At 36.4% G+C, this 16,336-nt stretch overlaps 1 protein-coding gene across 1 annotated transcript; it reads right to left on the bottom strand.

Annotated features, from left to right (window-relative positions):
• Window positions 1–815: 815 nt before the first annotated feature.
• Window positions 816–13,123, bottom strand: hlfa (HLF transcription factor, PAR bZIP family member a). The gene is made up of 4 exons (XM_052537144.1): window positions 12,793–13,123; window positions 11,157–11,504; window positions 4,306–4,517; window positions 816–3,346 (listed from the first exon to the last, which is right to left on the bottom strand). The coding sequence occupies exons 1-4, from the start codon at window positions 12,905–12,907 to the stop codon at window positions 3,131–3,133; spliced, it is 891 nt and encodes a 296-aa protein (XP_052393104.1). The 5' UTR covers window positions 12,908–13,123; the 3' UTR covers window positions 816–3,130.
• Window positions 13,124–16,336: the final 3,213 nt, after the last annotated feature.

Genomic DNA, 16,336 nt, shown 5'->3' with positions numbered 1-16,336 from the left:
AAAAAGTAATAATATAGTATAGAAATAAGTTTAGAATTTGTCATTTTTTTAAAAAATTTACACCCCCAGATTCCAGATTTTCGAATAATTGTATCCCGGCCAGATATTGTCTGATCCTAACAAACCATACATCGATGGAAATCTTTATTTTGCCTTATGGCTGGTTTTGTGGTCAGGGTCATGTTTAAACTTTAAAGGACTTCACTTTTAGGATGAAAATTCAGACATCATTTACTCACCCTCCACTTGTTCCAACCCTGAATGAGTTTCTTTCTTCTGTTGAACACAAAATAAAACATTTTGGGAAAATGTTGGTATCCGAACAGTTATTGAGCACAATTGACTTCCATAAGAATTTTTTTATTTCTACTATGGAAGTCAATCTTGTTCGTATAACAACATTTCTGAAAATATCTTCTTTGTGTTCAACAGTCAACAAACGAAGACATGATTTTCACTCTGGAAGTCAACTACTCGTTTAAACCTGCGTGGTATCGTCTGTGGTAATTCAAGGCACTGGACTAAACCGGTTCAGTTTGCTTATAGCTTCCTTTCAGGACTGAGGTAGTGAATTTTACCCAAAGAGACATATTTCCCACAATCTCACTGCTGTGTCCTTCCCTGGAATACAGGGATAACTGCAAATATGAGCCATTAGAATTACATCTAATGAATATAAGATGATCTGTATATGTAGTCTATTGTCTATTGCACCTAGCAAGGAGAGAAACACTGGTGAAACACTGAAAACTGGGCTGGGTCTTCCTCACGCCCTTGGGGAGGCATGTTTGGGGGTCATTATTCACAAGAAGCAGTTTGTCTTAACCCTGGATTTATTTCGGTTTTGTACAGATAGAAACAGTCTACACAGGGCTTTTTACACGCATCTCACATCTGCATTTAGACCACAAACAGACATGAGGGGAAATTAAAAGAAACAGCATCATTTCATCCCCATCAATCCTCAATAATACAGATCTGTGCACATCTCAACCGGGGCAGTCGAGGACTTTTACTGTCTGCAGTGAGGTCACCAGCGCATCAGACGCAACTTCTGACCTGAGATCTGCCATCCCGGCTTTAAACCCTGCATCTTTCAATAGAATAAACAGAAGAATATAATGATCTCAGATCAGAAAAACTTTTACAGGACCTTCGAGACCAACCCAGTGACACAACAAGACATGTTTTTAACATTCAACCAAGCCAAAGCTCTCGGAGCTGCCGCAGTAAACATTCAATATCAACACTCTGCTGTGAAAAACACTCTCATATTAACTAAAAAAAGCATAGCCTTTAGATTTCCATTCAAAGAACCAAGAGCAATACTGTAAAATGATCTGCAATGAAACCCATTACACAGCATCAAGAGTGTGAGTAAGATTGAGAAAATTTAGCTCCTTCCTATTGAAAAAAACTAAAGCAAAAACTACTGATGTACAGCAATATATAAATATTCAATCCTTATAATGAGTTATGGTTTGAGGTCCGGCTGCTAGCGTTTCCTGAGACAGAATACTAAAGGCTATCTGAATACAAGGGTGCAGAAGGTTTTTAATGCCCAAAATAGAGGACATGATGACGGGTTTCCATTTACTCCCCGTATTATACTTCATAATATATCAAAACACTACGTCACTTAGCTCTGAATAATAGATATATAAAGTATGCTATCATATATTTCTCTTGCACTACTCTGGATTTGTTGTGCCTTGAAAATATTCAGACAGTATTATATAGGAAAAATACTGTACAAAACAGCTTATAGAATAGATTTCATATTATATATATATATATAAACATTAAAACTCTGTTTTATCAATAAATCTGTGTGCTGTATCTTTTGGTCTGCAGTAAACAAATTGATTGGGTTTCAACCACAGTATTTGAGACAACACCGTCCTGCTCAACGAACGCCTCAAAACCTCCTAAAACACATTCGTTCCAGTCATACAGCCGACAGTCACGCCGAGCTGCAGAACAGAAGGAAAGAACAGAAATCACTACAAATATCGGTTTGTACGGGGTTAAAAACAAATGAAGATTTTAAAACATGCTCTGGGTAAAAATAAGAAAACAAAAAGACCAATTTACAATTAGCTTTAGGCTGCAGCTTTAAAACAATATTCATGCTGAAATATCCAATAAAACAATTAACAATCAGGAAAAATTACTATACAGCCATGACAATAAGAACAGCTATAACAATATTAGTTATTAACAGCTGAATATTTTTGAAAAAAAAAAAAATAGAAAAAAATAAAATAAAAAAAAGAGAAAAAGAGAAGAAAAAGTCCATAAATATATCAGGCAGATTATATTGTAGGTAGAAACATTGCCCCAGATCAGATTGTGAAACACGCATTAGTGCAGGCAGAGAAACAGACAAATAAAAAATATTCAGCATTTCTGGAGGGAAAGTTTCCGCACTACAGCAGAAATGATGGTGCTATGCACAGGCTTTGCAGAAACTTTAGCTTACATTTCATGTGTTTTGCCCTCTGAGGAGTTTCAGGCTTATTGCTCCTTGGACAAAGCAGGAAAGACGCAAAAAAAACTACGCTGGTGTTGGTTTAAAATTAATGATGAAATAAAACAAACAAAAACTCACAGAATAGGAAAAGAATGAAACAAACATCATGTTCTGACGCTAGCTAGTGTTATACACACTTCACAGAACGAAAGGTGTCGCTGTGTTACAGCTATATAACTAAAATACATTAATATACACATTATAAAGAAGCTCTAGCAACAGGAAGTGGGCGGGGCTTCTGAGAAGAGGGGGCGGGGCAAGCGGATGATTGACAGACAGGAGGGTGTGCGGCAAGGAAAATATTTATCAGTCCGTGTTACAGGTGTATAAAACACTCAAGAGAAACCCATTTCCAGACAAACGATCCATCGTTGTTGAAGGAATACATGGACAAACAAAACAAATAAAAGGAAAGAGAGAAAAGTGAATGTGCGAAAGTACACAAGGATTTTTTTTTTATGAACAAACTGGGTTTGTAAAGAGAAAAGTGTTAAGAGAAACATGAACAAAAAAGAGAGAGAATTCGCCGCTTCTTGAAGAGGTGCTGCAGAAGTCCCGTTTGTGTATGTGGGCAGGGTTTGTGGAGGTGGGAGGGGCTCACAGAGGGCCGTGCCGTGCCTCGTATTTGGCCAGAACGTTCTTACAGCGGCCGAGTTCCTTCCGCAGGTCGGCCACTTCCTGTCGGAGCGCCGTGTTCTCTTTCTCCAGGAATCCGGCGCGGATGGCGATCTGGTTCTCTTTCAGCCGGCGAGCATCACGGGAGCGTTTGGCCGCGATGTTGTTCTTTCTGCGCCGTACCCAATATCTGTCATCCTGCACGGTGATGGAGGGAGAAGCAAATGAGAAACTATTTATTCTCACAAAATTCTGTTCGGAATTTTCACTTACGCCAAAATTCCATTAAAAAATTCCTTTAAAAACAAACAATTTTAAACAGTACAGGAATTATGTGTTGTTGTTGTTTTTACATTTTGTGATATTTATGGACGGATGTACAATTATTGCCAACAGATAGTCACATGACTCACGAGTCACGATTAACTCTTATGATCATAGTTGTTTTCACTGATATTTTCTCTCAGGTTTTACTGAACTTTAATATCAATGCATTACATATTATATATTATCTAATACTAAACTGTTTTTTCAACCTATTAAAGTAGGTACTTGTGATTATGTTTGAGTTTTATTAAATAACGCACGTAAAGCAAGTACTTTTACAAAAGAATTATAGATAATACATCATTTAAATACATGCATAATGTATAGTAAATGTCAATTTATAAAATTAAGGAAATTAAATAAGAGAAAAAACTGATTAAAAATATAATAATTATAATCATAATAGTAAAAAATTAAATGGGGTTTATCAAATAATAATAATAATAATTCATATTTGTGCAACATTAATTAATATAGAAATAGAAAAAGTGCATAGCAAAATAATAATAATAATAATAGAAAATAGAAACAGAATACAACAAAAAAATTAAATAAAAAAATAAAAACAATAAAATAAAATTATTAGTAGTATTGCAAAAAATTATTTTATTTTACTTTTGTTACACAAACATTTGGAGACACACAATAACAATAATACTACTAATAATATGAAAATCTTGTTGTCATTACTATTATTATACAAAAAAAAAAAAAAAAAAAAGTCACTTTGCATGTTTTAAGCTAGATCTACTGTAAAACCCGAATTTCAATCTTCCCAAGGCCCTGAATCTGCTCTGCTCTGTGCTTTATGCTTCGGTGTTTGTCTTTACCTTCAAGTCCTCTGGAATGAAGACCTTGCGTGCTTTCTTGATCATGGGCTGTGGCTTCAGCTCCTCTGCTGAGAATTTGCGTTTGCGTGGGTCGAAGATTTCCTGTCCCGGGACACTGGAGAGGGCGAGGTCGGCGGGGTCGGGCTCGTACCCGATCGGAACCTGGATGGAGTCCGGATCTATTGGACTGGGCGTATCACGTGAAGGGAGAACTGAAGAAGGAGAAAGAAAGAGAAAATCTAAAGTAATGATAATATTGACTTATCTTCACTGCCTTCACATCACCATTTCAAGCATCTGATGCATGCTCATGCTCATCTGACAAAACACTCGACTAAGAAAACACTTGATAAGATTATTCAAACAAAAATATTAAATATTATGTTTAGATTTTTTCTACAGTATGTCTAATAATAAATAATATTAAATTCATTATAAAGAAATATTAATTCATTATTCATTATTATACATAATAAATGTGCAATACCATCTCCTGAGCACTAGAGGCAACATGAACCCACATCTCACACACACACTTACACATCTACATACAAAATATTACTAAATAATAATTAATAATGATCACTAAAGACAATGCTATGTCTTATATGTGCTTCAATGTGGCCTTTGCATGATTATCTTTGGTGTCAATTTTCTCTAGTTTATTGCTTGACCTGCTTTTATGTCTTTGTAATTTGTGCCTGCTTGTCTGTTTCAATTTTGTACCACCTTGTTTGTTTGTCTAAGCTCTTGCTTAAGCCTTGTATTAATTGCAATGTATTTATTGATGTATGCCAATTAATAACTGGCTGGGGACTACAGCTGGAAATTAGCCGTAGAGGCTAAAGCTGCTCTTTTGATTAAAAGAGGTTGTCCACATTACTATAAACCAATAAAGTAAAGTAAAGTAAAGTAAAGACGTAAAACACAGGAGCGAGTGAGTGTGTGTATGTGTGTGTGTGTGTGTGTATGTGTGTGTGTTCACTAGTGAGGGATTAGACGATCAAATTAAACTCTTGAGTGAATTAAAGGTCATTAGACAGGAGCGGAGAGCCACACGTCCACACACACAATCCTACACAATCGAACACACAATAACACAGCTGTCTGACTCTGAATCACACATACAGTTAAACAACAAGCTGCTTCTCCTTCATGAGCCACAGCAGCATTAATACAAGGAACTGTACAGAAACACACAGCAGGGGTCAAAGGTCACAGCTGTAAGCTATGAATGCTAAAGCCTGACCAAACTCTCTCTCTCTCTCTCTCTCTCTCTCTCTCTCTGTGTTTGTGTGTGTGTGTGTGTGTGTGTGTGTGTGTGTTTCACTGTCTGATTACAAACAAGTAGACAGTAAATCATGAACAAATGAATCTAAACTGACCCGACCAAGACCTGCTTTATGACGGTCAAACAGCCAACGTGACTCAGGATTTTTATTTATTTATTTTTTTCTGAGTGAGAAGTAATGATAGTATTGACTTATCTTCAAGGACTTTAAATTATCATTCATGTTCATGTTCATGAGATAAAACCCTACTGAGGATACATTTTTTTCCAAATAATTTATTGAATATATTTAGATTTAATAATAATGATAATAATAATAATAATAATAATAATAATAACAAATAGTAATTAATAAGAAGAAAAATTCAAGACAAAAAATTATAACAAAACATAATGAAGTATTAATAATAAATAAAATATAAATCAAATGTTTAATAATAATAATAGTAAATGTATATTTTTATATATATTTATATAATCTTTAATCATAGGAACACGTTTCATTATATTTTTATTATATAATATATAACATGCATATTTATTATTTTTGATATGATATTAACAATCACCATCATAACAATGATAGTATAATATAGTATAACTAGTATAATTATAAATGACTGTTTAGGTTCTATATGTAGGATAAGAAATATCCAAGACAAAAATAATATATATTACATTAAATATTATTCATGCATAATACGATTTTACAGAAATCAATAATAGTAATAATAATAATAAATTACAATAAAGTAATCTATAATTATAATAATACATATAATAATTTATTTATTCATTATTTACTATATATAAAACTATGTTAACGCTATTAATAATTATTAGTCATCATTTATGACCATTTATGACCATCTATCTTCAAATAGCAGATAGAATAAAGAGAACAAAGAGAAAAGATTAGATTAAATCAGGCTTTGATTAAACATCACTTTAATATTCTCGTAGTCAGTATTTTGACTATAAGAGTGTGTGTGTGTGTGTGTGTGTGTTTATACTCTGTATAACAGCTCTGACCTCCACACAGCACTGACTGAATAAACCTCTTATGAGTCTCTATTGGTTCATTTCCGTCTCTCTCTACCAATCACAGAGCCGGATTTTTCCTTGAGGGGCAGAGGTGAGGGGTGGAGGTCTACTGACCAATCACAGGCCTCTGTCCGGATCGGTGGGCGGAGTCTGAGCGCTGACACAGTGAAAGCATATGAGCGTGACCGTCCCGTGAACCCTGGCTTTCACTTCCCAGTGGACGACTGCAGGATGAAGAAGCCCTAACAAGCTCTATTCTAACCAGTGATAAGACACAAAACCAACATCTGCCATAAAATAAGCAGCTGTAAATACCTCAGAGTGATTAAAATATATATATGCACACATAAAAATGTCTGAATGTCATCGCATTTGATAAGCAAGTGGTGTTCATACAGAAAGAGCTCAAGCACACACACACACACACACACACACACACACACACACACACACACACACATACACACACACAAAGAAATGACTAATGTATTGTAATCTAAGCCTTGATGAGCAGAAGAGACTTGTCACTTTTGGATGTGCCAGGAGATTGTTTCTGACCCCTGTGTAAGTTTATTATCACAACTAACGTCACTATCTCAATTTATTCTGGTACTCAAAGCTGATGAATAACCTCCAGCCGTCTACTATCTACTGCTAACAGTACATAAAGAGATCTGTCACGCACATCGAGAGCAAAGTCCGCTGCTGACCGCCGCTCACACTGCAGACATTCACAGTCACAGAGCAAGCTCAAGACAATGGCTTTCAGAGCAGAAACCACAAACATTCACAGTTTTTTTGTTTCAATGCTGTGAATCTGATTTGAGGATGCAGAATAGTAACATGAAATGGAAAGAAGCTGAAATAGTTGCATGTTACTGCTCTGCTGTGAATGCAGTTTTAGTAATGCATTTATTTATGTGGTTTTAAATTCACTAACAATGCTCGTTCACACAGATATCAAAAAACAAATCTTGTAATTAGCTTTAGTTAATACATTTATTCAAAATGTCATAATATATTAAATATATAATTAGATACATATAATAATAAATAATGCTTTATAATAATATTACATGATAAAAATATATTAGAAATATAAAATATAATATAAGTTATCTGAAAACAATCCTTAATTTACAAAGTTTTTTTATTAATTTTTTTTACATATAATTTTATTTTTATTTTATAAACCAAAGGTTGAAGAAAAAATAAAAATAAATAACTTCATAATTTATTATATATGTATAATATGACATACTTATAATGTTATAAATCAAATGATTGTATATTGTAAAAAGATTTACTTTTAATATTTAAAAAAACTACAAAATATTATTCAGTTCTCTAAAAAAACTAAACAAAAACATTTGAAAAAAAAAAGTTTCAAAATTTACTTAATTTACAAAGATTATTTAAATTATATATATATATATATATAAAATGTAAAAGTAAAAAATAAAATGCCAAATGTAGGCCTATACTACATATTAGAGAATGGTTGGTCAAAGTTAATTATGCAGGTGATGAATTACTGTGAACTGCAATTCAGTAAATTATCTTGTAAGTTTAATTAATATGCAACTCAAGTAGCAAAAGGAGCCATTTCTAAAATTAAACTTAAACTAAATTAAACTTTTGCTCAACTCTGCAAAAGCACGGTGACACTGCAGCCTATATCTCAAAACACAAATTCAGTTGTGATTACACTTTATCTGTGCCTTTCTCTCTCGTTTTCCCCTCTGCAAGCCTGTGTGTTTTGGGAGCACGTGAATCAGCACGACAGGCAATGTGAGTCTCCGCTGAGAACAGAGTGTACTTCTGCCGGACAAAACACAGACAGGTGGGACGGGCGAGCGAGGGGCGGGGCCAATGACGCAGAGCCCAATCAGAACGCTGGAAAGGAATGGGAGGGGCGTGTCATGCCTCGACAAACTCTCTCTCTCACGGCCGCATGTGTTGATCACATGGCAGCGCACGCTGCTTTGAGAACGCGGTGGCTTCACGTGAAATGTGTGGAACGGAGCCTGAACCTCCAGTCTAGACAGAACACACACACACACACACCCACACCCACCCGAGACGCGCATACAGAAATGTAAACACGCACTGAAGACACAGAGTGAGGGGAATCTGAGGTGAGACTGAGCTCTGCATGCGCCGACGGTCATATGGGTGAAGGTTTTTCATTCCCACTTCAAGGGAATAAAAGTGTAGAGTCTAGTAACCCTGTGCCAGATTCTGCCGGTCGCGTCCACACAGTTCCCCTCACGTCGGCGTTAAAATAGTAGCCTACTGTCTAGGATTTACTAAAGCCTCACAGTGAAGAGAAATAGCGCTGAAAAGGCCTGGACACATTTATATTTCCCCCTGACCTTACCATTCATGCATTTGTAGGAGTTTCCCTTTCTGACGCAGAACTCAAATGAAATCAAAACGAGTGGATGAATATTCTTAAATTGGCTAAAATACCACACAAATCTAAATAAACGGAGATAAATGTTATAATTATACAATTAATAATGTTCATTTATTTTTTTTCCCAGTGCATACTATTCATTGACACACATATGCAATATTTAGAAAAACACTTAATAAATCCTGACACTTAAATTTTATTTTACACTCAACTTCTCTCTCAATATCAAAAATGTCAATACAATTAAATACAGAAATGTATTCCTATGCATAATAAATTAATCTCCTAACAGTATCCTGCCCAGTTTATATTTCACTATATGATAATTATATAAATGTGTGTACAAGTTATAGAATTATATTATAAATTATAAACATTTTCAGATTTTAAAGAAAACAAAGACAGCTAGGATGGAATATTTTATGACTATTTTCAAGATAATTAATCACCTTTTCCCTCCAAATTCTAAATTCTACAATAATAAGAATAATATAATAATAATAATAAAGGTTTAATTGTAAATTATGTATATACCATGGCAGTTGTGTTTTTAATTTATGCTAAAATTAATTTAAAAGTTAATTTAAGAAAGTAATGTTTCACTAATGGAGTAATGAGAATTTAAGGTGAAAATCCAATAATAAAAATAAAAATAAAAATAAACAAACAAGCACAAAAACAATGTTCATTATGCTCTATTTTCTTTACGCAAAATGCAATTATTTTTACTTTTTTTTTTACTTAGTGTGTTTGTTTGTCTTTCAAAGCTCGCCCATGCGTGCTCAAGTACCTCTGTTACTAACATGATGAACTGTCTGTTTGGAGTTTGGTGTGTCAATAGGAAGATGGTTACATTCGTGACTCTAGAGTTTCCACCTACATTAGCCATAAAACATATGTGATTTACTGCAATAACTACATTTACACAAATTAAAGACATAACACGTTGTTAGAAATTGGTCAGATTTCTCATGGCAGGTTTAATGGCTGTAGGAGTGAATTATGAGTCACTGGTTCATGAGGGAAATTATGATCAATGTGACAGGTGACTCTGACGGCTCCTCAGGTGCGTTTCGGCCAGAGCTGCCACTCATGTTTGGGCAGATGCATTCATAGTCTGAATAATAAAATGCACATCAAGCATGTGCTGCAAACACAACCACTAAATGTTGTTTTATAAAAAAAATTATTTCGTGATTTTAAATGCATTTTTTTTTCAGTGCCTGTCAGTGTGTAATGCATTATCACTCTGAACCGTATCCGCATGTGCAAATTGACTTTTGTTTTCATTGCAGAAGTGTCACAATGATAAAAAGCCCCCAATATAAGCAATGCATGAATGCAATTTATACAGAATGAATTTATACAATTGGTCATAATATATAATAAATATATTTAATATTAAATACATATACTATGATATAATAAATTCAAGTGTTGCGTATTAAACATTATCATACATTTAATTCTATATTAAGAATACATAATTATATATTTATATATATAAAAAATCACTTGTAATTTTTTAATATTAAAATATGTGTAATAATGACAAAATATTAATCAAATTCCGAAAGGCGGCAGAGATAAAGCTCCCAACACAGCTGAGAGCACAACATGATCCGCAAACACCTGACCACATGGACTTCAACCAAACACACTGCAGTCGCCACTGAGCCAAGTCCAAGGAATCTGACGAACGCTTCGAAACTCACACTTCTGTCACTCAAAACTCCACAACAGACGCTTGAGTTTGGGTTATTGTGATGTGAATCTTTAAAGGTCAATAGAGGTCAGACAGAAAACACTGGTGATTAACCAAATCAGAAGAAGATGAACTTAGCATACACAGAAATAAGCATTGATGGTTCCATGAAGAACTTTTAACATCCATGGAAACTTTTAATTCCACGGAAGTTTCTTTAGAATCTTAAAGTGTTCTAAAAACGGTTCTTTTTTAGAATTGTTCACCGAAAGGTTCTTTTTGGACCCTGACATGGATAGTGTATGAAAAAACTGCATTTTTTTAGGAGCATATGTGAACAGAAAGCACAGGTTAGATGCTTCCGGATGTCATTTCAAGGCTCGGGTCGGTACCTGCTCTGCTGGGACTCTGGAGGCAGCTCTGGCTCACGATCCCGGAGTGAACAGACGTGGCCGTCCGGTTACTGAGATCCACCACTGAAGGTGTAGGCGGGGCGGAGGGGGGCTGCTGCTGCTGCAGGGGCTGCTGGGAAGGCTGGCTCTGCTCGCTCCCAGGGTTGGCAGGAATATTGTTCTCCAACAGAAACTCCTCTAAGTCCATATACTCTAGCTGGAAGTTGTCCCCATCGTACGGCAGGGTCTTGTCCCACAGCGTTGGCCCCAAGAAGGCGGACTGAGGGGCACTGAGAGTGTTTACGTCCTCTTCCAACTTCTTCTCCTTCTCTTTGTTTTTCCCAAACCCTGGAGAAAAAAGGCAGAGGCATTATTGTCTCTGTCACACCCAGAAATGTACATTTTGTCATCATTTATGCATATTTGTGTTGTGTTGCATGCTGATTTTAATAAAAACAACACTATAATAAAGTCATTTATCACCATAATTTTAATAATAATAATAATAATAATGATAATAAAGTAAAGAGACTTTATATATTACACATTTGTGTTGTTCCAAAACTGTTCTTAATTTATACTGATTTTATTAAATAAATGACTTTATTAAATTAATTTTACACTGTGATGCAGTAATGAGAATTTGGAGAAAAAAATGTGCTTAATTGTCTTCATTTCACAATTAAAATAATCTTAATAAAATATTATTTTTAAGTAAATCAGTATTATTCTATTATTATTGTCATTATTATTATTATTATTATCAATTACACATTTGTGTTGTTCCAAACGTGCATTTAATTAATGCCCAATTTATGTAATATGTTTTTTTTTTTTTCGTTTGTTTTTCTTTCACCAGCTGTTACTTTTATTGTGCATTTTTGTGACTTTGTTTCTCAGCCATGGAAAAGAGTGGGAATTTCTCAACATTTCTCCAGAGAAGAAAGAAAGTAGTTTTGGAATGCCACGAGAGTGAAGAACGCGGGTGAATTAATCCAAAACCAAACCAACATATTGAATGTGCACACACACACAAAAAAAGGATATCTCGCCAATGCATGACCTGCTTACGTGCATCCAAAATAAAATATCCTTTTATTTATACTGTAAACGGATGATGAGGACTGAGGGAGCATAAAACAATCAGAGACTCTCAGTAGCGCCACCTGTAGGGAACTATGAGTACAAATCATCTCCACTGCGTGCGAACCTCGATCCAAAAGTCCAAATAAAGTCAGTATCGGTTGAGTAGACTCTACTTATCCTTCCTCTCAGCGAGCAGATGCTTTAATAATGTGCAAAACAATCATTTTACGCAGGTAACATCATGCATTTAGGCAAAATCTGCTGCTCAATGGATTTGTGTTTGCGCGTTAAATGAATGCAATGCAATGCAATGTAATGAAAACATCAACATAAACATAATAATAAACATAAACTTACACCTAAAATCACATCAGAATTCAAATCAATTATACATGACAGCATGTATGCATGAGCAGGTACTGAAAAACACCGTGACATGACGCGCGTTTATGTGCAGAATGTAATGAAAGCAAAGCGCGCACCGCGCCTGACAGCCAACAACTGATGCAGAAAACCATTTAAATCTTTCTAAACATTCACCCACATTTACCTTCATCGTGGTGAAAGGGCAGCTTCATGGGGTTCTCCAGCAGGGATTTCAGGACGCCGTGGGTCGGAGGTAGGAAAGTTGGGTTTATAGGAAGAGGTCGAGACATCTTCTCCATTGCGTAAAGGAGAGATCAGTCTTTCTGAAGAAACGAAATAAAAAAAATAAAAAAGCCAACTTATAAAAGTAAAACCTCTGCAGTGGGGTGTCGGAATATAGCCCTCAGCCTGTGCGCAGCACCGATGAGCGGCGGCTCTCCTCGCGCGTCCGTGAGCTCGGCTGGCTGGAACGCAAAAGCGCAAGTGCTTCGCAATTCCATGTGCGAAGCCTGACGTCCGTGACGTCAATGGACAGGCCGAGCTGTTGAATAGAGCCCCGGCCAATGAGAGCTTGAGGGGCGTAGTCTTCAATCATGCATCGACACATTGTTGCTCGTGCATGATTTCATTCTTTTTGCGTTTCAAGATTATTACATTGTAACCACTACAATGCATTTACCTTGTGTTTTTAATAAACATTAAATCATTAAATTGTGAGAAAAACGGAAAAATTAAAAACAATAGGATTTAATATCATTTAACGATTCGAATTATTTATGATATATAATTCCAACGTGAAAATGGATTAAACTGATAATAAATATCAATCGACTTTTACTTGTATACTTTGTGTTTTAATCATCATTATTATTACTATTATTATTATTATTATTATTATTATTATTATGTCATTTTAATAAAATGTATTTCCTAATATTATTTTATTATTAATTATTACTAATTAGGGTCAATTAATTTGTATTTAATTTTTGTTTTGGGTTCATTTTATTTTTTATTTATTTCCAGTTAGTAATTTTAGCCCTTTGACTTGAACTTATTTTTAAGCTTTTAGTTTTAGTTCACAATAACAACACTTTAAGAGAGTGGGTGTGTCCCAAAACCTAGTAATCTGGAACTCTCTGCCTACATAGGCAGCTCCCTGTGTTTTTGAAGGACAGCTACAGGATGCTTCGTCGAACATTGCAGATACATCTAGAAAGTACACTCAGTCAGTGCATAAAGTACAATTAGGAAATCAGTTGAATTGAATTCATTGTTTTACATGAAACCCTCCCGCTTTGTACTGTCTCTAAACACAAAATCATCTTCTTGGAATGTCCAGTGCTCCCTCACTACACAGTAACAGCCAGTGCTAGTAACCAACAGTCATCTTTCATCTGAACAAGAACGTGCGGACGTGTGATTGGTGGAGCGTTGCATGCGCGGAACAGAACATCCAATCACAGTGAAGTTGGTGCACAACACGCTGAATTAAGGAACATCTGAGCAGCGTTCAGCCCTCGGCTGGAACTGACCTACTTTTGTCCAATAGCAGCAGCCAGTCGGTGATTCCGGTGAGATCAGTGCGGGCCACGGCACATTGAATGTCATGTGTTCGTGATCCCTGTAGAGTGAGTCTGTGAAAACAGCTCCAGCTCTGACTTCATGTCTGCACATTTACACTGATGACCACACCAGTCAGTATCAGTACTATCATATAAATCAGCACTGATTGCCTATTTCAGTGGTTCTCAAACCTCTCGATGAAGTACCCCCAGCACTGCATGTTTTGTAAGTCTCCCTGTATCTGACACACACACTGTTTACTGTCTCAAGAGCTGATGAGTTGAATCAGGTGTGATAGATGAAGGAGATACAAAATGTTAAGGGCAGGAACTCCAGGACAGGTTTGAGAACCACTGGCCTATTGATTCCCTGGATATAAAGTTACAATTATACAGTTTAAAGTGAGTGGTTTAAGATTATTTAAATATATCTACTTCCAAGCAAGTTCAAAACATGCACAAGTGGATGGGGGTGTGCGCGTGCACCGGTAGGAGTGTGAAACAGCGAAAGAGAGACAGAGAGAGAGAGAGACATGCTTAGTAATGGTGGCTGTTGTGACAACGCGTTCATGAAAGTAGGACACACACACTCACACGAGAGAAAGAATGAGCAGTGACAGTAGAGAAGAACAGATGCCATGACAACTGCTGAGAGAACAGCACTCATCACCATCATCATCGTACAGCAGCTGTGATATCTCACTGTATACACTAAAGATCTATCTATCTATCTATCTATCTATCTATCTATCTATCTATCTATCTATCTATCTATCTATCTATCTATCTATCTATCTGTCTGTCTGTCTGTCTATCGTCTGTCTGTCTATCGTCTGTCTGTCTGTCTGTCTGTCTATCGTCTGTCTATCGTCTGTCTGTCTGTCTGTCGTCTGTCTGTCTATCATCTGTCTGTCGTCTGTCTGTCTGTCTGTCTGTCTGTCGTCTGTCTGTCTGTCTGTCTGTCTGTCTGTCTGTCTGTCTATTGTCTGTCTATCGTCTGTCTGTCTGTCTGTCTATCGTCTGTCTATCGTCTGTCTGTCTGTCTGTCGTCTGTCTGTCTATCATCTGTCTGTCGTCTGTCTGTCTGTCTGTCTGTCTATAGTCTGTCTGTCTGTCTATCGTCTGTCTGTCTGTCGTCTGTCTGTCTGTCGTCTGTCTGTCTGTCTGTCTGTTGTCTGTCTGTCTGTCTGTCGTCTGTCTGTCTGTCTGTCTGTCTGTCTGTCTGTTGTCTATCTGTCTGTCTGTCTGTCTGTCTGTCTATTGTCTATATGTCTGTCTGTCTGTCTGTCTGTCGTCTGAATGTCTATCGTCTGTCTGTCTATCGTCTGTCTGTCTGTCTATCGTCTGTCTGTCTGTCTGTCGTCTGTCTGTCTGTCGTCTGTCTGTCTGTCTGTCTGTCGTCTGTCTGTCTGTCTGTCTGTCTGTCTGTCTGTCGTCTGTCTGTCTATTGTCTATATGTCTGTCTGTCTGTCTGTCTATCGTCTATATGTCTGTCTGTCTGTCGTCTGAATGTCTATTGTCTGTCTGTCTATCGTCTGTCTGTCTATCGTCTGTCTGTCTATCGTCTGTCTATCTGTCTGTCTGTCTGTCTGTCTATCGTCTATCTGTCTGTCTATCTGTCTATCGTCTGTCTATCTTTCTGTCTGTCTGTCTGTCTGTCTGTCTGTCTGTATATCGTCGATCTGTCTGTTTGTCTATCTCTCTGTCTGTCTATCTGTCTGTCTATCGTCTGTCTGTCTATCGTTTGTCTGTCTATCGTCTGTCTATCTGTCTGTCTGTCTGTCTGTCTATCTATCTGTCTGTCTGTCTGTCTGTCGTCTGTCTATCTGTCTGTCTGTGTGTCTATCTATCTATCTATCTATCTATCTATCTATCTATCTATCTATCTATCTATCTATCTATCTATCTATCTATCTATGCGTCTGTCTGTCTGTCTATCTATCTATCTGTAACAACCGCACAAAGGTCAGGGGAGGCAGAGACCCGCACAATCAGATGGCAGTTTACACACGATTCTTTATTACTTGTTAAAACATGACACCATGTCATAAAACAGATTAACCCCCTTTTTAGCCAAAATTAGCAAACATGCAAAGCGGACGAGCTCACGTTAGACGAGGAGGATACACAGGAAATCTTCAAAGATCAGTTTATGAGTCCACC

The sequence above is a fragment of the Carassius gibelio genome, chromosome A3 (assembly GCF_023724105.1).
Source record: "Carassius gibelio isolate Cgi1373 ecotype wild population from Czech Republic chromosome A3, carGib1.2-hapl.c, whole genome shotgun sequence".
NCBI lineage: Eukaryota > Metazoa > Chordata > Actinopteri > Cypriniformes > Cyprinidae > Carassius > Carassius gibelio.
The sequence above is the reverse complement of the archived record's forward strand: the minus strand, read 5'-3'. Positions and strand labels throughout refer to the sequence as shown.